This window comes from Oryctolagus cuniculus, chromosome 17, assembly GCF_964237555.1.
Source record: "Oryctolagus cuniculus chromosome 17, mOryCun1.1, whole genome shotgun sequence".
Lineage (NCBI taxonomy): Eukaryota > Metazoa > Chordata > Mammalia > Lagomorpha > Leporidae > Oryctolagus > Oryctolagus cuniculus.
The window spans coordinates 59,963,407-59,987,779 of record NC_091448.1 but is presented as its reverse complement, the minus strand read 5'-3'; the positions used below and the strand labels follow the sequence as shown (position 1 = coordinate 59,987,779).

Sequence of the window (24,373 nt, the reverse complement as noted above, 5' to 3'; positions counted from 1 at the left end):
GCAGGAGCCAGGATCCAGGTGCTTTTCCTGGTCTCCCATGGGGTGCAGGGCCCAAGCACCTGGGCCATCCTCCACTGCACTCCCTGGCCACAGCAGAGAGCTGGCCTGGAAGAGGGGCAACCGGGACAGAATCCGGCTCCCCAACCGGGACTAGAACCCGGTGTGCCGGCGCCGCAAGAGGAATTGTACTTTTAAAGCACAATGTACGATACTGTCTTGTGTGTCTAAGACATGTTTTTCTAGTCTGTGATGTCTTGGATTTACATACTGTGTTCAAATTAGTAGAAGGTTTTTCATATTGATTCCACCCTGCTTCCCTTGAAAATTTCATCCATTTTAATATTCCAAATAAAACTCTGGACAGTTGAAGCATAATATTAATATTTGGTTTTATGAGTACTTGAAATCAGAGCCCGAGTTCGAATTCTGGTTCTGCTACGTAGCACCAGTCTGCTATGGATAGGTGATTTCGCTTCTCTGTTGTCAGTTTGCTCATTCGTCAAATGAGAATAGTAGAGCCTTCCTCATAGAGTTGTTCAGAGAATTAAATGCACTGCCCCGTGACTGGTACTCAGTGCTTTGTAAGAGTTTGTAGGTTGTGATGTGTTTCTTAACCCAGTTTATTAAATGGTTGGGCTTCTGTATTAAGTTCACCTCTTAGTTTATGAAGGATCTTCCTTACTGTTCACAATAGCTCTTTGTTTTCTGGATATTTTCTTTTAAGATTTATCATTAGGCAGAGTTACAGAGAGACAGGGACAGACAGAGACCTTGCATCCACTGATTAATTCCGCAAATGGCCACAACGGCCAGGACTGTGCCGGACCAAAGCCAAGAGCTTCTTCCGGGTGCAGGACAGGGGTGCAGGAGTCCAAGCACTGGGGCCATCCTCCGCTGCTTTCCCAGGTGCATTAGCAGGGAGCTGGGTGGGCAGTGGAGCAGCTGGGACTGCACCAGTGCCCATTTGGGATGCCCGGCCTTGCAGGCAGCTTTCCCTGCTGCGCCAGTATTTTTGAAGTGCCGGCTGCGTTCATCTGCTCTGTTGTTTCTGTTTTACTTCCGCTCTAACCTTGGTGCATCTTCCCTGCGTGCTTTGAGTGTATTGTGCTCATTTCTCCAGTTTCTTAGGAGGAAGATGAGGTTAATGAGATTTCCTTCTCTTCTAGCGTGGCATCCACACCTAGAAGCTTTAGCTGCGTCACGTTAGTTTTGATCTGTTATCTTTCCATTTTGTGCATCTCAACGTATTTTCCAATTTTTCTTCTTTGGCCCTTTGTGCATTTAACTGTGCTGAGTAACCTCCAAGTATTTGTGAATTTCCCAAATTTCCTTCTGCTGTTGATTTCAGATTTCATCCCATTGTGGTTGCAGAACCTACTTTGTGTGATTCCAGTCCTTTGAGATGTTTTGAGGGGTTTTGTGGCCTTGCGTGATTCACCCTGGAGAGTGCTGCGGGTGTGCTCTGGATGTGCCTGCCAGGTCGGGCGGGGCGACAGCATTGTTCCGTCATCTGCAGCCCTGCTGGCTTTGTCCCGTCCTTGTACGCAGGACTTTTTGGTTTACCTTTATATGAACGCCTGTGCTCTGTTTACAGCCCAGAAAGGTATCTTTACTGCGCGCTGTCCATTCATCAGGAAGTGATTTTGTTTCCTCTTTAAGGTGTTTGTCACAAATGTTGGTTTCACATTACCTACGTATGGTAATCTTAAACTCTTGAGTTGTTTTTCAGTGTGCCTTTTGTAGAAGGCTCTGGTTGGATTTTTTTTTTTTTTTTTTTTTTTACAAACCTGAGTTAAATTCATTGTCTCCTGGTAAAGAATTTTAAGACTTTTTAAACTCAATGACAGCTGTTGTGATTTTTGCATGTGAAAGTGTGCTTATGTTTGCTGCTTCCTTTGTTTTCAGTCCCTGCTAGAGGGATGTTTCCCTCCGCAGCCTCCACTGATACTCTGGAGGGAAGGCATGCGCTCATCTAGGAATCATTTCCTCAGGGGGCAGGCATTGGTGCGGCAGTGGGTGCCTTCTGGGGTGCCTGAACCCCGGATCCTAGAGTACCTGGGTTCGAGTCCCACCTCTGCTCTGCATTCCAGCTTCCTGCTCCTGCACACGCTGGGAGGCAGCAGTGAGAGCTACAGTAGTTGGGTCCCTGGATTGAATTCCCAGCGCCTGGTTTCAGCCTGGCCCAGCCCTGGCTGTCGTGGACATTTGGGGATTAAATCGGTGGATAGGTGGTGGATAGGTGCTCGCTCACCAGCTCGCTCACTCACTGTCTCTCTTTCAAACAAATATATTTAATGGTTCTTTTTTTAAAAAAATTTCAAAACAGATTTACTTCTTTAGAGGAAAATAATTTCCATTTTCAGTTTCCTCTGCAGGACATTCACCGACCATTCTAATTCCCCAACTTTTTTTTTCTTTTTTTTTTTAAATCTCTGAGCTGTAATTTTAGATGACTTTCTTGTAGAGAATTCTGAAGCCAGTTTGTCTTGTTTGGTGAGTGGCCTGTTCTCTTCCATGTGTGTGCTTTGTAGGACTCAGAAGCTGTGCCAGCGTGCTGCCAGGGAGGGCTCCCGGAGCGGCCTGGCCCTGCGAGCCTGTGCAGCCCGTCCTTGCGCGTGGACCCTGCTTCTGCCCGCTCGGGACTGCCATTCGCCTGAGTAGTTGCTTCTCTCTCTCACACTCGTCCTCCCTTCGCTCGGTTTTCCGGTCTGTATCTTGGGAATTTTTTCAGCTTGTATTCCACATTACCGATTTACTGTCCTCAGAAGTCAGCTCTATGCTTTTCTTCTTCTGTTAGAGATGTCAAGCAAAAGGAAGGCGAAAAGAATTTCACACCTGTTTACCTTCCCTTTAGCTTTGTTGCATTTCAGTATTTTACCATATTTGCTTCAAAAAAATTTTTGTGTATTTTAACTCCCTTTGCCTAACAACCATGTAGAACTTGATGCCTGCCTATTTATTGCACTCTTAGATATCAGTAAACAGTATACAGTAGGGCTGATGCCACACTCCGCTGTACATGTAGGGTTGTTCAGACACTCACTGGACACTCGGATCTCTATCTCCAGGCACATACGCAAGAGACCCTCGGTGCTGGACAGGCGAGCGGATGTGCCGGGTGCACACAGTGGGCATCAGTGGACTGCTGAGCAGAGTGCTCTTCCCAGGCCACGTTTCCACCAGTCGTGTCTAGGATTCCTGTTGCTCCCTGTACATTCTTCTTGTTACACTTAGAATAGCTGCTGATGGATGAGTACGAAAAGAGGTTTCATTCTGGCTTCAATATGTGATTGTCCTTACTAGTGAAATGGAACATTTTCACTTATTTATTAGCCATTCAGATTTTCTGTTCTGAAAATTGTCTCTTCATATCCTTTGTTTATTTTCTGAGGAGCTGGTTGTCTTTTTCCTAATGACTTTTAAAAATGCAAGCATCTTTTTTTTTTTTTTTTTTTTAAGGTTTATTTATTTGAAAGGCAGTTAGAGAGAGAGGGAGGGAGAGAGAGAGGTCTTACATCTGCTGGCTCACTCTCCAAATGGCTGCAATGGCCAGACCTGGGCCTGTCCAAAGCCAGGAGCCGAGAGCTTCTTCCTGGTCTCTCATGTGGGTGCAGGGGCCCAGGGAGTTGGGCCGTCCTCTGCCGACTTCCCAGGTGCATTAGCAGAGAGCTGCATCGGAAGTGGAGAGCCAGGACTTGAGCCAGCATCCACATGGGACGCCAGCGTTGCTGGACGCAGCTTAACCTGCTGCACCACAGCGCCAGCTCCCCACATTTACTCTTTACCCAGAGTTGTAAAATACGCATGCACTGTACTCCCCCAGCATAGTCCAGCCTTTTCTCGCTGCTTTGTATTGACGTCTACTATTTTTCATAGACACGCGCCATGCTAATGTTAATTCTGTAATGATAATTGTTTAGTTTCATTATATTCCATTTTCGCCCAGCACCCTTCTATTTTAAATGATTTGTAGATTCCTTCAGGGGAAATAGTGAGTACCTGCTGATGTGGCAGACATGCTGCTAGATACTGATGGAGCTGTCAGCAGCAGAGGCGCTGCCTGGAGGAGGAGACACACGAAGCGCAGTGGCCTCCAGTGTGTGGTGCCGGCATCTCAAGCTGCGGCTTAACCAACCAGCCGCACCGCCACACTCGCCTCACGTTCACGGACTCTGACTGAAGTTTCTGTGATGGATCCTAGTTTATTGGAAGTAATTTATGAAAATGATTCAGATTTGATAAGTATGCTTCTTGCATAAGTGACCCCAATTTATTTCAGTTGTTACTAAGTGGATTTTTAGAAATAATTTCTAACAATTTTATGTTAATATTTCAAAAAACCATGTTTGTCATTATTAGGAAAGGAACTCTGGCACCTCATTAGATCTATGAAATTTTCTCTTAAATTAGCGGCAGGCTAGATTTTTTTTTTTTTTTTTTTTTTTTTCACTGTTGATTTCTAAAGATTTTCTTTATGAAGACTTGTTTTCTCAAAGTTCTGTGGTGGTGTTATTTCTCCTTTAGTCCTATTTCTAGAAAGTTTTTCAAAAGATAGTTCCATGTTTATTGTGGTCAGAAGGTGCTGTGATTTAAAATACATTTTGAAAAACTTCCTAATGAACAGATACTACAGTAAGACTTGTACCTCGTTCCTCATGCTTCCCGTGTCTTCGGCCTCTGTTATTTGCCATTATGGTAACGGGTAAAACTGGGAAATTATTCTTGTACTTTTGAAGTTATAGTGTTGGGCATGTTCTCTAATTGGAAATATATAAAGAGTATAATTTCCAGAAACACAGAAGCATCTGGAGAAAATTAGCACAGATTCCCAGAAATAAGTTTCAGCCGCTTCCATCCAGAATTAGAATGATGGGAACGCTTTGTTCTGGGATGTTACTGTTGTGGCGAACAGTCTTCTTTGTCTTCAGAAGTTCTCAGAGAACGTGCTATTCTAAGTCTGAAATCCATCACAAATTATCTTCTTGGACTTGCTGTACTTGAAGGGGCAGAAAGATTTGCTTCTCATTGTCCTTCAGCCTATCTTCATTATATAACCATTTATTTTACATTTTTTTCCAGTATTAAACTGCTATGTGATTGTAAGGTTTTGTTCAGCATTTTAAAAAGTGTGCTTATAGTTAGGTATTTTAATATTCTTTTTATAGAAATGACCTTTACATGTGATAGTTGATGTCATTTTAGTTTTTGTATTTTATATGGGTTATATTTATGCATAAATTAAGTTTCAAATTTATAGTCTTTGTTGTATTTCTTTGAAAGTGAATCTGTAAGGAAGTTTATTTAAAGCTGATCCTAATTTAACTTTAAACAAACTTTATTCATTCTGTTTAGTCACAGTTTAAAAAAAGTTCTATATAGCATCTGTAAATTTCTTAAAAACTTAGAAGACCTGGAAAGAACAGGGTTTGGTAGGAATGAGTGATGGCTTTGTTGACAACACAACCAGGGACTTGGTGCTTTCGTTACCTAACCTTGCCTGAAATGACCACCTGCAATGCTGCCATCCCATATGGGTGTCGGTTTGAGTTCTGGCTGCTCCACGTCTGATCCAGCTCCCTGCTAATGTGCCTGGGAAAGCAGCGGAGGAGAGCCCAGCTGCTGTGCTCCTGCTACCCATGTGGGAGACCTAGAGGCTCTTTACTTCCCCTCGAATTGTTTGCAGAATTCCCATTTAATCTTGCCCATTACTGTTTGTGTGATTCAGATCATCTTTCAGAAGCATTTACTTGTTTGTGCAAGCTCATTTTGGTTCCTGTTCCCTAGCTCTGTGTTTCTAGTCTTATTTATGTAGCATAACGTGTTTAAAGTTGTTCTTCAGACATTATGTAGTCAGTTCAGTAATGTATTAACAGTGCAGAATCCCTCCAGTCTTTATTATTTTCCTTTGAAGATGGATAAATTATTTATTTGAAAGAGTTAGAAAGGAGGAGAGGCAGAGAGAGAGGTCTTCCATCTGCTGGCTCACTCCCTAGATGACCTCAGTGGCCAGGGGTGGGCCCAGCCCCCAGCCCAAGCCAGGAGCCTCTAGGTCTCCCACATGGGTAGCAGGAGCACAGCAGCTGGGCTCTCCTCCGCTGCTTTCCCAGGCACATTAGCAGGGAGCTGGATCAGACATGGAGCAGCCAGAACTCAAACCGACACCCATATGGGATGGCAGCATTGCAGGTGGCTGCTTTATCCACTAAGCACAACACCAGCTCCAACCCATTCTTTAAATTCGGTGTTTGGCCTTGCATTTTAGGCCTTCACTGGCTTGTTTTAAGATTTATTTTGAAAGGTGGAGTTACAGAGAGGCAGAGGTAGACAGAAATCGTGCATCTGCTGGTTCACTCCCCAGATGGCCACAATGGCTGGAGCTGCGCCGATCTGAAGCCAGAAGCCTCCTCCAGGTCTCCCACATGGGTGCAGTGGCCCAAGGACTTGGGCCATCTTCTGCTCTCCCAGCCACAGCAGAGAGCTGGATCAGATGTAGAGTAACCAGGACTCGAACCGGTGTCCATATGGGATGCTAGCACTGCAGGCAGTGGTTTTACCTGCTTCACCACAGCGCCAGCCCCAACTCATTCTTTTTTCTTTTTGATTTATTTGAAAAGCAAAGTTATAAAGAGGGAGAGACAGATTTTTTTTTTTTGACAGGCAGATTTAGTGGGACAGACAGATTGAAAGGTCTTCCTTCTGTTGGTTCACCCTCCAATGGCCGCTGTGGCCTGTGCACTGCGCCGATCCAAAGACAGGAGCCAGGTGCTTCTCCCGGTCTCCCACGCGGTGCAGGGCCCAAGCACTTGGGCCATCCTCCAGTGCCCTCTCAGGCCACAGCAGAGAGCTGGACTGGAACAACCAGGGACAGAATCCGGCACCCCAAATGGGACTAGAACCTGGGGTGCCGGTGCCGCAGGCGGAGGATCAGCCAAGTGAGCTGCGGCGCTGGCCTCCAACTCATTCTTAATTAGGCTTATTGTCATCTGTTAGTTTCAAACTGGAAATATTTAACGTTATAATTGATGCACAGGCTGTTTGCTATGTAAGGGGGAAGCTCCACGATTCCGAGTCTGGACTGTCATGTAGATGGGTGTTGATATACAGAGTACTAAGTGATGGGGCGCACTGAAAGTCCCATACTGCTGCGATGTCTGTGGGTTCTGCTGACTGAAGTGATGAGCACCTGTTGACTGATTCCCTGCCTCGCCTTTTATAAAGTGCCTGTCACGGCTCAGGCTGCTCTTTCCTTCTCAGCGGAAGAGAAGACCAATACCCACCTCCTCCTGGGCATGTGCTTGGACGCCTGTGCACGCTACCTGCTGTTCTCCAAGCAGCCGTCACAGGCACAGAGGATGTACGAGAGAGCTCTGCAGATCTCTGAGGAAATACAAGGAGAAAGACACCCCCAGGTAAGGGAGGGAGACCTAGAAGAGGGACAGGAAGAGAGGCTTCCGAACCGAGGGTGCGAGTGCGCACTGGGGACACAGTCGGTGGTGGTACTTCCGAGACTACTGCTCAGTTACGGGATCTGCACAGCAGACCAGCTTTCCCACGAGGCAGATCTAACCAGGCCCCGTGCCTGCATGGCTTCAGAGCACACAGCACGGGATTTCAGAGTGGGGTTCCTCAGCTTAATAAACGTGAACGCCTTTGCTTCCATCACCCTGCAGTTAAAATGGCAGGGAGTGAATGACAGGAAAGGAGGAGGGACTTAAATTTCAATCGGTGGTTTAGAAGTTTTTTTTAACATAAAGTACCATGGTTGAACTGAAAGCATTTTGTCCGTCCTCTAGTAAAGCAAGTTCTTAGCGGCTTAGAAGTGGATTTCTTTGTGAGTGTTTGCAACCCCAGCAAGACAGCAAAACTTGGAGTGAGCTGAGCGTGTCTCCGAGGCTGGGGTAGATGGTAGGGTGAGAATGTGTAAGAAAAGGGAATCTGAGCTGTGGATTTCTCTGGAAAGGGACGTCAGCCTTATTCGGAAGGGCCCTCTAGTGCAGCATGAGGGTAAGGAGGCAAGCATGGACTTCAGGTTCCCGTTCTCCCTGTCTTGGAGCCAAAGTTTTCTAAACTAGCTGATGTGTTTCTCTTTTTTGAAGAGCCCGGGGTTAGCAGTAGGAATGAGGTACGGCCCTGAAGGCCCTCGGACCACGTGGGGCAGGCTTCTCAACGTCGTGGAACTTTAAGTGGGATTGCTGTCATTTCTCAGGTGGTGTTTATTTGACAATTAGCTGGATTAGTCACATCCTGAGGAAGAGAAGACCAATGCCCACCTCCTCCTGGGCATGTGCTTGGACGCCTGTGCACGCTACCTGCGGTTCTCCAAGCAGCCGTCACAGGCACAGAGGATGTACGGGAGAGCTCTGCAGACCCATTTCTAGATCTGTATCATTTCCCGGAGCGTCAAACTAATATTATCCACTATCAACTGTGAATAATAAAGGCCCACAAGTTAAAGGCTGGCATCCCTGCCATTTCTGGAGTGCTGGGAGACAGATCTTAACTATCCGTGTCTGTGTTTTATTTGCAGACTGTTGTGCTGATGAGCGACCTGGCTACTACCCTGGATGCACAGGGCCGCTTTGATGAGGCCTTTGTTCACATGCAGAGGGCGTCGGAGCTGGCGAGACAGATCGACCACCCCGAGCTGCACATGGTGCTCAGCAATCTGGCTGCGGTTCTCATGCACAGAGGTGGGTACCCCTGCGCTCAGAGAGGGGTGCCACTGGCGTTACAAGTCTGAGGTGTGGGGAAGGGAGGGGCAATGAGGAAACTCCACAGTTAGAAGGCTGGTTAAGTGCAGAAAAAAATGCTAGGGTGAAGTATTGTTTGCTTGATTCCTCTCACTCCTCGACTGTTGTACAAGCCTAGTGAACCACATCAGAGAAAACTCCCACAGTACCTCATTCCTCCAGTGCCTGTTTCCACAGCTGCGGTTTGCTGCTCGCAGTGTGCTGGTGTTACTGGGAATATCTCTTTGGCAGAGATTTCTGGGTATCAGCATGCTCAGGACCTCAACTATAATTTTCAGAAACCTGGGGTGACAAGCGTCTTACTACATGTACCTTCATGGTGAGACCCTCGGCTCACCGAGCCAGGCCCGGGGCATCCTGGAGAAGCCACGGCTCTCAGTGGCTTAGACTTTGACTTTCTGGGCCGGGTCCCAGCCTCCCTAAGCCAGCATGCTCCACGGAGATGCAATGAAGTAGCTGCAGCCTTTGACTTAGTAAGCACGCCGGAAACACACCCGTATCTGTCTTCATGAGTGCTTTCTCTTCAGGATCACTTGGCGACATCCGTTTTCTTCTCATTCTGCCTTCTCTCTGGGTTATTTTAGAACGATATACACAAGCAAAAGAGATCTACCAGGAAGCCCTGAAGCAAGCAGAGCTGAAAAGAGATGAGGTTTCTGTACAACACATCAGGGAAGAATTGGCTGAGCTGTCAAGAAAAAGCAGTCCTTTGACTTAACTTATCAAGCTCTAAATCCGTCTTTGCTGTAGGCAGAGTGATTCCCAGGAATAGCTCTTCTCCCAGTCTCTGGCACCCAAATCCATGGCTTAAATCCCTGTTCTGTGTCAGGTTTCCTCAGCTCAGCCTTGGAGGAGGACAGGCTGCGCACACTGCCGCTGGCTGTGACCCATGGTCGGGCGCCGTGTGTGCTGCTCTGGGGGGTGGGTGTGGAAGCCTGCCTGGATCACTGCCCTAAGATTCGGCTCCACTGATTCGCTGCCCTCTCTTCTCTCACTTTACCACTATCTGGCAGACCAGAGCTACCTGTCTCATGGCAGAGGGGGATTATGGTGAGTTGTTTTTCTTACCTATTTCATGAAGCACAGGGTGGGATTGAATGCATTAAGGAGGAAAAGAGACGTCTCTTTTTGCTGCCAGAATTGAATCAAGCATGAAATTTTAAAGTGGGAATTAGGCCCTTGAAAGTATGGCACCCATTTGTTTATACATAAAAGTGAACTATACATATCTAGTTTTCTAAGTGTTGAAAACTGGGGGTAGAGAGAAGGAGCCGGGCAGCCTCTTGTCAGTGTTAAGACTCCTATGCAACGTCGGTCACGTGAGCTGAGTCGACCGAGGTGAGATACATATATGCCTGGGCCGCACCCCAGACCTGCCTCACTGTAGGCCCTACAGGTGTGGTGTTTTACAACTCTGCTGCTGTAATGAACCACTGACTGGGATCCCAGTCACCTCATCTGTAAAGGGAGGAACACATGACTGGGCCGCTGTGTTGCCAGGGTTTCATCACACTGCCTCAGTGTATCCGTGCCAGATACACGGGCGGATGCTCCTATCACAGCGGTCTTGCAAATCGCAATGGTCTAGAGCCAGTTTTTCTAGGTCCCATGAAGAAACACTGATATTGTTGGCATTCCTGGGGGAGGGGGATTGAGTGGGACTGAAACTGATATTTTTTGATTCATATGTAGAATCTTTTCTTAATAAACTAGAAACTCTACAACAATATTACATGTATTCCAGTAATCTTTGAATTTCTCATAGAAAAATTCCTACTGCAGAGTTAATGAAAATACTAGAAACTCAGGTACAAATCCTCAAGGATTTGACTAAAACTAGAATTTTATATTTTACAGATGTAAATTTCTACCCACTTTATATCCAAGTTCATCTATTAGCTATCACCCACCTTATTCCTTTAATCAAGTCTAACTCAAATAAGATTAACAAATGAGATTGTATTTCAGTGCAACCCAGTCTTAATTTTTTGGAAATAGAACAATTGGTGCCAGCCACTAACCTCCTGCATCGAGAATGTTCGCTGCACAGTTACTGAAAGCTGGGTTTTTCACTCCAAGTTTTATTTAAGAAAACTCAGTCCTTCACAGTGATTCACTTCATGGTCCCGCTGCTGGGTGAACTCAAGTCGTTTTCAGAACGACAGCCCAGTCGTGTAGTTCATTTGCACTGTTGTGAAACAAGGTAGTGAAGTAAAAGGAGAATGGACCCCCTTTACTGGATTGGTCTGAATTGTTTAAAACAGTGCAGTTTGAAATTTGGAAATGTATTTCATCACTGGAGTTTTCAGGACATAAATATTTAAACATAGAATCATTGAGCGTACCGAAATTAAACATGAGGTTCCCAGTCTTAAACATGCACTGGAAAACTGGCTGTCAGAATACTTTGAACAGTATTAGGGAGACCTGAACTATGTTCTGGGTGTGAAACAGATCATAAAGATGCAGCATCGGAACAGTGACCCTCAGCCTGCAAAGCTCACGCGCTGATCTGCAGCTCATGGCGGCGACAGGCGCTCCGAGTGCTCTGCTTGCTGTGGACAGCAGGGTGAGGTGAACCTGCCCTTCCACACGGAGGGTGGTCCTCAAAAACCATCCTGGCTCTGAGTCACAGTTAAATGCAATCATAATCATTTCTGGGGTCAGCTGGCGAGATAAATTACTAACAAATTCTAAAATACTACCAGTACCTGAAAAAAAAATTTGGCAGAAAACTGTTAAGTGGAACATTTGCTTATTATCTTTCTTTTATGTGAAAACTGCATGGGTGTGAATACTATTTTAAAGATTCCAACTTGCCAAACAATGGGAACTCTGACCATGAAACCTGACCTGAAGCTTATTTTAAAAACCTGAAGTATACAGGAGTGGACCAGTGACAGGAGTGAAGGCTTTCACTCCAGATCAATGTGGGCTTATGGCTTACCTTTGTCACTTAACTCTATGGACAAAGGATGAACACCTGTGTCTCCATCGCTAAACTAGGGATTAGACAGCATTATGAAAGGCCATCTGAGGGGCTGGCTCGGTGCACAGCTGGGAGACCCAAGTGCTGCTTAAGTTTTAGGTCTGCTTAGAAGTCTGTAAAGTGCTAATCATATCCTTCTAGCCCTCTGATCTCTCTCCTACCCAGTTACCAGTGGCATTCTCCCCAGAACATTACTATGGATAGACTATGGAAGGATGCTCAAATGCTGTGATTAAATTATACTTTAAGAATCTGAGGATTAACCAAGTTCTTATGAAGACTAAAAACTGACCCTGCAGTACCACACTTAGTTTCCAGTTCATTCTTTTCAATTATTTACATCTTGATAATCTATGAAATGAAAACATTCAACAGTACTCTCGTCCAGAGGAAGCTCCGCAGGCACAGACTGAGGCCAGGACGGTGTCCTCTAAGCGAGCTGTCCAGGCAGCAGGAAGCACAGCTCTGTGATGGAGATGCTACACAGACGTTGTCTTTGGACTCAGCCAATCATAGACATCAAACTAAAGAAAAGTATGTAAGTTTTTCCTTTGGAACCTGAGACACCAAGAGCCTTGAATCACAAATGATCTGCCGTAGCTATGGACAGGGTAGTCAAATTTATTTCAAAACAGAAGCTTTGTTGGGCTGCATCAAATGCAGGAGAAAAGGGATTCCTAGGGGCATGGTTAAATCACCAGTGTGCATAACAGTGAGGTGTGCCTCAAAGAAGCCTGGAAAACTTTAAAAACTGAACTATAACATACCCATGCAGTAATATTTTTTCAGTGCTACTAATGAAAAATTAAAGCTTGCACTGGGAATTTACAGTGTGGCAGAAAGTTCATCGCTCCTGCCTTTGACCCTAACGTACAGACTTCATGACAGGGTCTGTGTTAAAAACCTAAACATTTCCACAGATTTTAAACATCACTGGGAAGCTGAATTTAGAGGAAACAAAATCAGATAAAGTACAATGCCCGTGACAGCCAACATTATGTATCTGGGCTGTATGAGGTTTGTTTTTTTTTTTTGTTTTGTTTTGTTTTGTTTTTTCAGAAGGCTAGGGTTAAAAAGATAGACAAAAAGATCTTTTAAAAATTACCCCCCGAGTTGATGCGCTGATTTGAACATAAGTACACCAGATACTACAGCAAGGGGCTACACTGCAAAAAGGTCATCTATTTACATGAGTGATTTAAAGACATTATGGTTTTCTTTACAAACAGATGTAGGAACAGGAATTGTCCACTTTTAAAAACTCTACATTTCAACCCTCCACTATTAGAATCCACTGAATTGCGGCGTATCAAAGGCTATTTTCTGTTTCTTCCCGTTTGATGCTCCAAATGAATTTCCATCATTTCTCCATCACGTATGGCCCTGGCTCTCCTGAAAAGTCTCTGGGCACAAATCATATGGGCAGGTTTTTGACCTGCAATTAAAATACCCGAGAACGAGCCCCTCCCCGTGCCGTGTCCGTCCCCCCGGTCTGTGCGGCTCAGTCATCACTGTCCGACAGTGTCTCATACTGTGCTGAGAGCAGCGGGGCGGGCTCTCGCTCCCAGATCCTGTTCTGTTGGTGAGGAGCTGCCTGGTTCACAGCAGAGGGGGCACATGCGATCGGTGTTGGTGGCGTGCTGCTGAGCATCCGCAGTGTCAGGGGGTTATAAGGGAACTGCGTTGAGCCTGACAAAAGAAAAAGGAGGCGTTATGGTGTCGGGGCACACCTGCTGTCCCATCTCCAATCCAACACTTTCAGGAGTGGAGGAGGACAGGGTTAGTCCAGTGGTCACGTGACACTACAAAGGCAAAATGGATGGAAGATGGAAAAGCCAAGGTTTCACCACTTAGCCTCTAGCCAGCGATTCAGTCTGCAAGTCTGGGGAGGGGGAAGGGGGAACCATATGGGTGAGGGCTGCTGAGCCCAGAAGAGAAAAACTTTGCTACAGTTAAGCCTGTAAATCAAAGCCAGGTGTTTCTGTGGAGAATCCAAGTGCAAGTATTAATAAGCTTTAACTGAAATAAGACCTGGTTACACAAGAACTCTTCAAGATTCCCTAGGAATCTTCTCTAGGAATCTCTATATGGAAGACTAGGTGGCCTTGGAGTGGCACTTTATATTCAAGAAAGAACTAAAACTGCAGGAGAATGGAGGAGCTTTCCACAGATCTTCCTTTGTGGGTGGCAATCAGGCTTGTATTCTTAACATTTCTAAGACTGTGTACATTCAATCTCCATTCTGGAAAGTGGAATCCATTAATGGTAAAGACATGGGAATGTAGTTTTCCAAAGCTTAAAATTTCTGATTTTCAAAGAAGTAATCAAAAAGGTGCTTTAAGTCTCATTTACTAGTGGCTGGACGGGACTGCTCACCTGTTGAAGATGGCCTGTCTTCCCAGGCCCACCCTGGCGTCTGCCTGTGGTAGTCCCCCTCAGAATGCACAGAGGAGACCGAAGAGGGCCGTTCACTTCCCAGGTAGGCTTGCCCAGGGATGGGAGATTTTGATTTCCTACTGTTTGACTTGCTAATCAGCTTTGGTTTGCAAACGCCTCCTAAAAGTAAAATTCAAGTGACATAATTAACAGACACATAGTATCTAAGTTCTCAACTTAGAAGTCTACCACAAAGCCAATGGTTATAATATACTAAGTGAAAAAAGAGTGGTAGCATCAGGAATCTGGATTTTAGAAACCAGTGAAATAAAGCTATTTAAAACAGACCCCAGAATTTCACTTATAGCGACCAAAACAGATACATCCTTATGCCATAAACTTAAAAAATATGGTTGCTGAAGAAATAAAGCAGGCTGATCTTCACTAACTGTACCCCCTCTCCCCTCCCAATTTAGAGGGAAGCAAGCAGAGGAGTTAAAACATCCTCAACACACCCAGGGGAAAAGCTGGAATAGAAATCTGTGCCACCACCAGGACCCCAGCAGAGGCTCTGCTTTCTATTTTTCTAGTCTCTAGCTGGTGAGCTCGGCAGGAGTGGGACACGATGACTGAGCTCAGACGCAAACATCTCAGAAGAGATGCGAGCCTGGGTCATGACCTGAGCATTTCCCCACCCCAGTCCTGCAGAAGTCGCAGCAGGATGGAGCTACGTAACCATCACTGCTCTTAGAGCCTTCAGACACACACTTTCCATCAATATACACTTGATGGTAGGGCAGAAAGGGAAAGACGGTGCGCATTCTTCAGAACAGAAAATACTGATGTCAGCTTAAAGCTACATGTAGGCTTAAAACAAGCAAAAAAACACCACTAATCTCCTGAATCTTTGACCACAGTGAGATCCTCTGTTTGAAGACAGGGAAAGAAAGCTAAACTTAACAAACATTACTGACCTTCAGGGAGTTGTTTAAGCCCAAGAGATAGATGTCGGCTCTCAGAAGATTAAGAAGGTGCTTATAAACATTAAAGCCTAAAGTCATGGTTTTTTTGTATGCTTGATTTTAACAATGTGTAAAATGATCCCATTCTAACTTCTGTCTTTTTATCTGGACACAGATGTCTGCAGTGACGCCTCTCAGGAGCTACGCAGCGGTGGCTTCCTGGCTGATGGCACCTGAAGGACTCTGAGGCCTTCCTTTTTGTCCTGTCCTTTTCTACGGCTTAGTCTCAATTCTTTTATACTGAAGCTATCATTTTTACTAGAATAGTAAGTCACTTTTATTTACAAACAGAATATGAGGTTGTACTTTGACTGCAGTTCCAGTGTGTGTGTACAGACAGGACTAGATGCAGAACCTTCTCTCTGCTCCTGCTGCTGTGTCTGGGCAAAGTGTCAGAGATCTCACTGAAGTCACTTAGTGACGCACCAGAACTTAGAAAGTGAAATGGCTTTTTCCTGAGAACGGCAGCAGATCACTGAAATGAACAATTACCTGAATGAGGTGATGGGTCCCCTTCCTCTCTCCGTGTCTCACTACTGGTCACAACTGACGTGCTGGCGCCACCAGGCACTACTCCCACAGTCTGCGACAGGACCACTCCGTGCTCCTCTACTTTGTCATCAAAGCTTCCCATGAGAGCCTTCCTGATTATGTCTTCTAGACCAAGATTACTGGCAGGATCAGCAAAAGAATGGCCTCGAGAGCTAACTGAGCCTAGAAGAGACAACCAGAGCATTTCCACTTGATTCCAAGAGGCAGATCAGAGACAGGGAAGTGACAGGCCACAGGCAGCCCTCCAACTCAACGTGCACAGCACTCGGCAGGTGGCCTGCAACAATGCTGCCAGCCCACGCACAGAGAGCAGTATGGGGAGATTGGTTTCCCCAGGTGATTCAGCTACCCACACTTCTGCTAATAGCAAGTCACTCAATTAACTGTTTTAATGCTTTTTTTAATTGAAGATTTAGCTTTCTATTTCAAAGGCAGACAGAGACTGAGAGTCTTCCATCTGCTGGTTCACTCCACCAGATGGCTGCAAAGGCCAGGGCTGGGCCAGGCTGAAGCCAGGAGCCTGGACTCCACCTAGGGTGGTAGGAGCCCAAGTACTGGGTCATCTTCTGCTGCCATCCCAGGCATATTATCAGGGAGCTAGATCGGAAGTGGAGCAGCCGAGACTCGAACTTGTACTCCAATACAGGCTGACCTTCTTGCAAACAGCAGCTAACCTGGTGCACCACAATACCAGCTCCTGTTTTAACAGTTTTTGATTGTCTTCTAAGTATTTATTGAATCTGCAGTTCCCCTTTCTGTGCTATTGACTATCTCTTCCCTGAATAAATTACTCATTTTTACATACTGGAGAAGTCCTGGTATACAGTTGATATTCAATATATATTTATTGGATCGACTGCTACCTTACCAATCTCAAATTAATAAATAATATATTTTGAATCTTACCTGATGTGGTAACCGCTGGCAGATTAAAGATCTCAGTTCCTGGCTGAGCTGCTGCTGTATTTAAACAAACATTCGAGTTATCTGAGATATGATAATCTTGTCCATCAAAATAAAGTCTCAAAAGTCGTACAATAAAATTAACCTTATTTCCCCATGATCTCAACTTATTTTACCCATTAAGTCAAAGATAAAATACTTTAAAAAAAGAAATAAAAAAATCAGGGTAGGAAAATCAAAACTGGAGCAATAGAACCCAGGAAGGAAAAGAAACTTCGCAATACTGAGAAAAACAGGAAACAACTGCTGTCTCAGAACAGAAATCCAGTCTTCGTAGTGAAGAAGAAACCCTGGACCTGAAGATAACCCTGGCGTGCACCAGTGGGTTTGAGGCAGCCTGGTGTCAGTTCGAGGAAAAGCCACCTCAATGAATATGATGAAAATGATTTTCCCTTCATGGCAAACTAAGAAACCTCTTACATTCTCAGGGTACTCTTTCATAAGGCAAAAGAGTTTGCCTCTGTCCCTTGATTCTTTTCATTCTTCTCAGTTGTGCCATGTGTAATCTGCAGTTTGAATGACAGCACAGCGGGCAACCACCCATAAAGCACTGTTCCAGGAGGGGAAGGCATTTGGGGGACATAAGTGGTTATTTCCATCACCTCTCCCAACATGTCGTTGAGAATTTTAAACAAGAAAAAAGAATGCAGGAAGTGAATGGTGGCTAAACAAGAACAGGGCATGCTGTGGAGGAGACTGCTCAAGAACAGACCCGTGTCGGGGTGAGCGCTGTCTGTGAGGACGGAGGTGTGCATGTGCCTACAAGTAACTCGACATGGGAAGCTGTAAACTAGGGGCGGAACAGCCCCTAGTTCTAGTTTCTCTGCCAGAGCTACATAGAATTGATAAAGCCATTTGTGGGCCATGCATTATTATCCACTCAGAAATTAGCTTGCAGTAGTGTTACTGAATTTCCAGTCCTGCCCACAATTCCTTGGCAGGGCCAGACTAAATGACTTTGTGAGCCTTACACAGCTCATGGGCTGGACGTTCAGGGTTAAACTGCCAGGAGGAGAACAGTCCCCAGGAAGATTTAGGAAGCAGTACAGAGCATGTGTATTCTTGGGCCAGGGACCATAGCAAATAAATTGAAGCGGAAACCACATGGCCTTGTCACTGCCACAGAGCTTGGGACCAGAACACATCATTCACTTCCCAAGCATTTATTGAGCAGGCTGGTTCCAAATTACTGATCAAAAACGGTCAGATGAAGACAATTTCCTGGGGTTCAACCAATGATAATCCTTAGATACTATGCTGACAGTTCACTGTGCTACTTTGAGACATACCAACCAGAATTACCTGGGTAACTTAGAAAAAATGCAAGTTGTCTACTGTTGGGGTGCTTTGATAAGCACACTGGCTGGTTGTGGTGTCTTCTGAATCCCGTGTTTGAAACAGATGGATGTTCTAACTGCTCCAAAATGAAGGAACGGGAAAGTAGGCAGGTGCGAGCTGTTTAGGAGGCACCACACTCAGGAGAGGGAGCTGACTGAGCTAACGCGGTGCAGGGAGCATGAGGGAGCAAGTAAGACGTTCAAGAAAAACGGCGTCTGCAGGAGTCCACGAAGCAGCTTGGTGGACACAGGTCAGTCTGTGTGTGACTTGGGTAGTGGATGAAACAAGGAAGGGAGGGGGACCACCAACAATCAAGGGCCACTCAAAGTAGAAATGGACAGAGCAGAGAGAGCATGCTGTCTGAAAGCCAAGAGAAAGTACTCCCGGGAAAGGGTTGTGCATTGGGTCAGAGTGGCAGAGACCAAACAGAGGTGAAAGCATTGAGGTTTTTAAAGAATACACTCATCCATGTCCCTGGTGGGAACACGGAGCTGAAGCAGAGCTGTGCTGGTTGCAGGTGGCTTTTTGACTTAGGTGTAAGGGGCTGCCCAGGAGCCCAGCGGTTTTTAGTATCAACTCCTCTCTCCACAATCAAAACAAGTTTTGCATCAGGACGCTCCCAGATGCTGAGGCACTGCCTTCTGAGGCTAACACACTGCCCTGTTGCTACATCACATCTTCAGAGCAGAGACCATCTGTTACTCTAAAACACCCAACATGCAACTTTGCTAAATCATTGATCCTTGGACCAGAGAGCTACTTCCTGAATACAGTGTAAACCACTAGGAAACCAAAAAGCTGACTTCAACTCATACACAGCATTTCTGAGTCAGAATTTTTTGTCCCACTCAAACGATGACAAAGGCTAGAGAGGAGCGGTGCAGACCACAGCTGGCTGCCCTAAGACCTGTGCATCTCTAAGCACTGGCAAATGCATCTCTGGTCACCCTATTTTTATTGGTGATATTTGAGGAGCTGTAAATAACAGATAAAACAGTTGAAGACCAGAGAAGAGAAAACTAATGCTAATTTAAAAAAAAAAAGACTTCTGTAGGTCTGACAGCAGTTCTGCTTGACACTCTGGAAAGAGTGTCACTTCAGCAGGAGCAAGGGTAAGTTGAGTGACACTACACTCATGCTTTTTTTCTGTTTTGATGTTCAACATTTACTAATCACAAGGGGCACAGATGCAGACACACATCCACCCAGCAGTTCACAGTTCACAGCCCACAATTTGTTTTGACAGGGTCAGGAGAACAGTGGATGGCAGTACACCAAGTCTGTCTCCGTCACTGGGGACAACGGAAGCAAAGACTAGACTAGGGGACAGTAGAGAGTGTGTTGAACAGCCGACTATAAGGAGGATTCAATAAATGCATGCGTATCAACCCAAAGGGAAGGTTCTGCCCTAGAGCTTTCCAAAAATTTGGTTCATAGTACCCTAAGTACAGAACCGTCAGAAGCCATTCACATGTCCTTAGCAGCACGGGCCCTGGAGGAGGACTGGAGCCCCACTATGTACCGGTTACATAGCCTGTGCCAGCTCCCAAACCTGAGTCTCAGTTCCCTCAGCTGTAAAATGAAGGTAATTATAGTATGTAGCAGGCAGGGTGGCTGTGAGGACTGAATCTAGACAGTGCCTAAAACGCAGTGTTAAATAACCTTTGCCACCGTTATTGATGCTGTATTTTTATTTATTAAATTATTTGAGAGGCACACAGAGAGCAAGACAAGCAGAGAGAGTCTCCCATCCATTGGTTCACTCACCAAATCCCCAAGCAGCCATGCCTGGGCCAGACTGAAGCTAGGAGACAGGAACTCAATCCAGTCCTCCCAGGTGGGTGGCAGGGACTGAGCTACATGACCCATCATCTGCTTCCCAAGGTGTGCATTAGCAGGAAGCTATAATTGGAAGCAGGGCCAGGACTCGATCTAAGGCACTACAGTGTTGGATGTGTGTGTCCCAAGGGCTATCTTAACTCCTAGGCCAACCCCCTGCTCCCAATGTTATAGTTTGAGATGGTGAGTTTATCTGTTGCACTTGCATATGAATGTTGATGGCTGAATTTCGATCTGGACAGACATTGGTAGGATAGAAAACGTAGTTGGGAGGGGGGAAGCACAGACTGTCCTACACCTGGAGATGGTAATCGCAGAACAGGTGGAGGTGTAGATTAAGAGCATCCCAAGACACCTGACCTGAAAATGCGTATTCACACCAAGTGCACTAAACCCTCACATTGTTCAGGTCCCAACAAAAACAGCACACACAGTCATGGGCTGCATTCGTAATGATGAATCCACAGCAGGTCTTATCACACTACTCTGCATCACTCAGCCTACTAAAAGGCTAAGGTATGTGTGTTTTCCTGTAGGGGGCACTGGGAACGAGAATGTGACAGATGACCCATTTTCAGAGGTAGGCTACTCAAGAAGGACGTACTTTCAAATATCTGAAGAGATGCCATGTGGTGATGGCCCAGGGGGTTTAAAAAGAGAAATGGAGAGTTGATCCAGCCCCACCTCACAGAAAGGTCCACACAGCTTCAAAAAAAGGGGTTCCTGAATTCCTGCTCCCTAATTAGGAACTCTTCATGAACAGGCACATGTTGGAGGGGAACTTTAGGTCTGATGTGCTAGATGGATGCCCTATACGAGCCTTCAAACTCAAGGATTACAGGACAGGCAATGTTGGAGATAATATTAGTGCATGTTTTATTTGGGGTTCATGAAAGAAATCCCACTTACCCATATCAGAGTCACCTCCACCAGAGGAGTTCAACTTACGAAAAATCTCCTGCTTCTTTGATTTAACCATTGGTGATGTGTTTTCAAGCTTGGTGAAGAATGAAGGCAAGTAGCTAATACTGCCTGGTGAGCGGGAATCACTCCTGTTAGGAACACAGGAAAGTCTATTATAATCATGTAGTCCTAACCCTGGGGACGTTCTTGTTAACAGTAGTGCTGGTGAGAGAGTGGACAGCTGCAGCCTCTTCATTCCATGTTACAATCCTAATGACAACATGTCATCATAAGCCAGTTAGTACACCTTTTTGAGGACAAAGTCAAATACTTCAGGTCTCAAGAATGAAGTCCTAAATTATAATGAAATGAAAACTTGGGCTTATTTGTTTTTTGAGAGGCAGAGGGACAGAGCTACACACAGCTTCCATCCACAGCTTCACTCCACAAAAGCCCTCCAAGGCCAGGAATGCACTGGGAGCTAGAAACTCAATCCTGGTCTCCCAGGTGTCCCTGGTGGCAGGGACACCACTACTGGAGCTATCAATGGTGCCTCCCAGGGTGGAGTGCAGTGATTCTGATGGACTGAACAAGCAGCCAGTGATCCTGAGTATCCATGGGAAAAGTCAAACATCTTTTCATGGTGCTCTCTATTTAACAGCACAAACACATATATACATATATGGCTATCACATAAATCAGGAACAATTCTGGCAGAAATACCTTTAAGTACATTAAAATTACAACAGCACACTTGCCTATATCAAGTGCTTATATCTAAGTACTTGGACTACAACAGAATACTTTCTGTGTGTTGAACAGAAAAGTATTAGTCATTTCAAGCCAACTAACAGCTGAGATGAGTTTAATGTAAAGGGTTTCAAATTTCATTGGCAGCCTGCTATACTAACATATTTTTAAAAATAAACTTTTTCCCTAACATAAATCGAGTCAGAGTAAGAGATGGTAACAGAACATATGGAGAGAAAGCTGTTGGTAACTAAAACCAGGTCATGCGGATTCATCACTCAATACAGACACCATATGCCAAGACAATAACAGTGGCAGAAAAATGAGTAAGATATGGTCCTTGTCATCAAAAAATTCACAAACTTGGGGAAAACATTTAAGTGTATCATTTAACATAAAATTACTTCCTCTGTAAAAATGGATCCACTTACTTTTTGGCTGCCTATGAATGTATATAATAAATGTGAATAACACATTCTAAGAAATGGACTAGCTGTTTGGAGTTAATCTTGGTTTAAGACTGGACTCTTCTCCCTTACTACAAGGATGACCACAGACAAGTCACATGTTTACTTAAGAGAGCAGCAGGGAGGTATTCAACAGTGTGGATATGGACATGCCACCCATGTGGAAGACCCAAGTGGACTTCCAGGCTCCTAACCTTAACTTGGCCTAGGCCTAACTCCAGCCACTGTGGCCATCTCAGGATGAACCAGTGGATGGAAGATCTCTCTCTCACTCTGTAACTCTGCCTTTCAAATAAGTAAATGATTTTTTTGTTTTTTTTTTTAAGTATAAGGATGAAGTAGTAGGAAATGGAGTTGCAGGAGCAGAATAAGCTGACCATCAAAGAATCAAATGCCTTGTGCTTGATTCTCTGTGAATTCTGGACAAGCCATTCTGGTAGAAGGATGGAGACTAGGGCAAAGAGATGGAACCCAAATGGGGATAGAACTGTTGAGTTCCCAGGGTGGGCTCAGGGAGGGTTAGAAACAGTGAGTGAGAGGTGGGAAAGCACAGGTGCTCAGCAGTGCTTCGCTTACACAGTGCTTGGTGCATGGTAAGCACTCACCTGTTGGGTAAAGCCATGGGTGCCACAACCCCCAGTAACAGAGTTAAACAAAACAGACTAAGAAAGACTGAATTTCAAGAATAATTAACACACTTTCTCTAATGTAAATAAATGGAATTTTTTCACTAATATCTGCTGGCATTAGATCACTAGGAAAACAGATTGAAGGATCCTACAAGAGCCCCATCCTGACACATAAACCAAAAAAAAGACATTGGCTTCCAAAGCCCGCCCGCCGCCCGCTCCTGGACAGGCCCCTCACCTCTGCTCCGAAGGCTCGGCTCCCCGCTGAGACAAGAGCAGCATGCTTTCCTGCTTCTCATGCACAACTGGAACCTGGGGTGGGGAGATGGGCTCGTAGGGCTCGGAAGAGACGTGACTCCTCTCTGGGGATTTTCCAGGCCTGCTGCTGTGACATGTAAAATACCAGATTTGCTTCAAAGGCTCACCTAGGCTTGTCCCAAATGGAAACTGGTTAACTCCCAACTCCACTCAGTGGCTTCAGTAGTCCTCAGATACCCGGCTGTCGCACAGGCTGTTACTGCTGCTTCAACTGTCCACAGCCTCTGCATGTCCCTCAGCAGAGGGCCCCCACCCTTCCCGTGGCCAGGAGGTCCAAGGTGACTGCTTATTTTGAGTCATAACTTGCCAGTTCTTTCCCCATTATTTCCCTATTAAGTGAAGGAGTCAAGTACTAACCTGAAAACTAGAGTTTTGTCAAGTTAGTGAACATAGGCTCCAGTTATACCATTTTGAGGAATTCTTTGCAATTTAGTTTTTCCTCTGGATGCCATGTTGGTAAAGATAATGTGGGATAAACACTATTTAGACCAAAATGGTTTTGACTTAGCAATTATGCATATTAGGAGCCACCTGTAACTTGCAGCATCTACATTTATTATTGTTATAGTTAAGCCCAAGTAACTCACAGACGATACTTCCTTTCCCAATCAACCTACTAGGGTCACAGAATGAGTCATCTTCTACCTGTCTTCCTTGTCCATTTCCTCCCCCATCCCCCAATATTGTCAGCCATTATTGCGATTCACAGCATTTGCATCTACTCTAGAACTGGTTTGCTTATAGGCTAAAAATCAATGGTGTCTTATAACACTATGGATTGTATAAACATTTTAAACTAAAAAACCAGATGGTTTTACTGAGACCAATGTAATAAATCCAAGTGTAGTGATCTAGAAGTTAGCAGTGAAAAAGACAAATATATACTCTTTCATAAATGCCATCAGTGGCTTAAACGTTGCTACAGGGTACTGGGTACTTTGCATCAGGAATGAACCATGACTTTCTGTAAAGCTTTCTGTTTTTCATAATTTTATTTCTTTTCTCTTTTTGGTTGAAAGAGAATAAATGTGCTTTCATTTTGTTCTTAAGACCATCCAGATTTGGGCCGGTGTTGTGCCACAGCAGGGTTATGCCACAGCCTGTGACATGGACAGCCCATATGAGCACCAGTTTGAGTCCTAGCTGCTCCACTTTTGATCCTGCTAATGTACCTGGAAAAACAGAGGAAGATGGCCTAAGTGAATAGGCCGCCTGCTACCCACTAGGTTCCTGGCTTTGGCCTGGCCCAGAGACCTGGCTGTTGGCAGCCATGTGAGGAGTGAACCAACAGATGGAAGATCGATTTCTCTCTGTTTTTAACTGTCTATAACTCTTATTTTCAAATAAATAAATAAATCTTTTTAAAAGATCATCCAGTTTCTTGAACTGACGTCAAAATTTTGCTTCAAAATAATCCAATTGCAGGGTGGGGCAAGAGAGTAAAAAATCAAACAGGACTGGCTATCCCCTTCTGACT

General features: G+C 45.1%; 2 protein-coding genes across 54 annotated transcripts in view; one reads left to right on the top strand and one right to left on the bottom strand.

Annotated features, from left to right (window-relative positions):
* TTC19 (tetratricopeptide repeat domain 19) overlaps positions 1-16,747 on the top strand; it is a 34,851-nt gene extending 18,104 nt beyond the window's left edge. The window contains exons 8-13 of one of the 6 annotated variants that reach the window (XR_007911203.2): positions 7,255-7,409; positions 8,528-8,690; positions 9,764-9,800; positions 12,115-12,273; positions 14,082-14,218; positions 15,253-16,747. Coding sequence is in view for 3 of the 6 variants with exons in the window: in XM_051824455.2 (XP_051680415.1) it covers positions 7,255-7,409; positions 8,528-8,690; positions 9,764-9,800; positions 12,115-12,301 (542 nt within the window). In the remaining 3 variants the exon portion in view is untranslated. Of the gene's footprint in view, positions 1-2,531; positions 3,949-7,254; positions 7,410-8,527; positions 8,691-9,334; positions 10,480-12,114; positions 12,302-14,081; positions 14,219-15,252 lie in introns of those variants that run through there. The other 5 variants (XR_007911204.2, XR_007911205.2, XM_051824455.2 and 2 more) reach the window with 5 other exon arrangements.
* Positions 12,341-24,373, bottom strand: part of NCOR1 (nuclear receptor corepressor 1) — a 168,722-nt gene continuing 156,689 nt past the window's right edge. For 26 of the 48 annotated variants that reach the window (XM_051824416.2, XM_070061434.1, XM_070061440.1 and 23 more), the window contains 6 exons: positions 22,817-22,963; positions 20,739-20,881; positions 16,596-16,649; positions 15,630-15,851; positions 14,116-14,295; positions 12,341-13,428 (listed from right to left, as the gene is read on the bottom strand). In XM_051824416.2, the coding sequence (XP_051680376.1) occupies positions 13,241-13,428; positions 14,116-14,295; positions 15,630-15,851; positions 16,596-16,649; positions 20,739-20,881; positions 22,817-22,963 (934 nt within the window). In that variant the 3' untranslated portion in view covers positions 12,341-13,240. The remainder of the gene's footprint in view (positions 13,429-14,115; positions 14,296-15,629; positions 15,852-16,595; positions 16,650-20,738; positions 20,882-22,816; positions 22,964-24,373) is intronic. The other 22 variants (XM_051824431.2, XM_051824424.2, XM_051824429.2 and 19 more) reach the window with 7 other exon arrangements.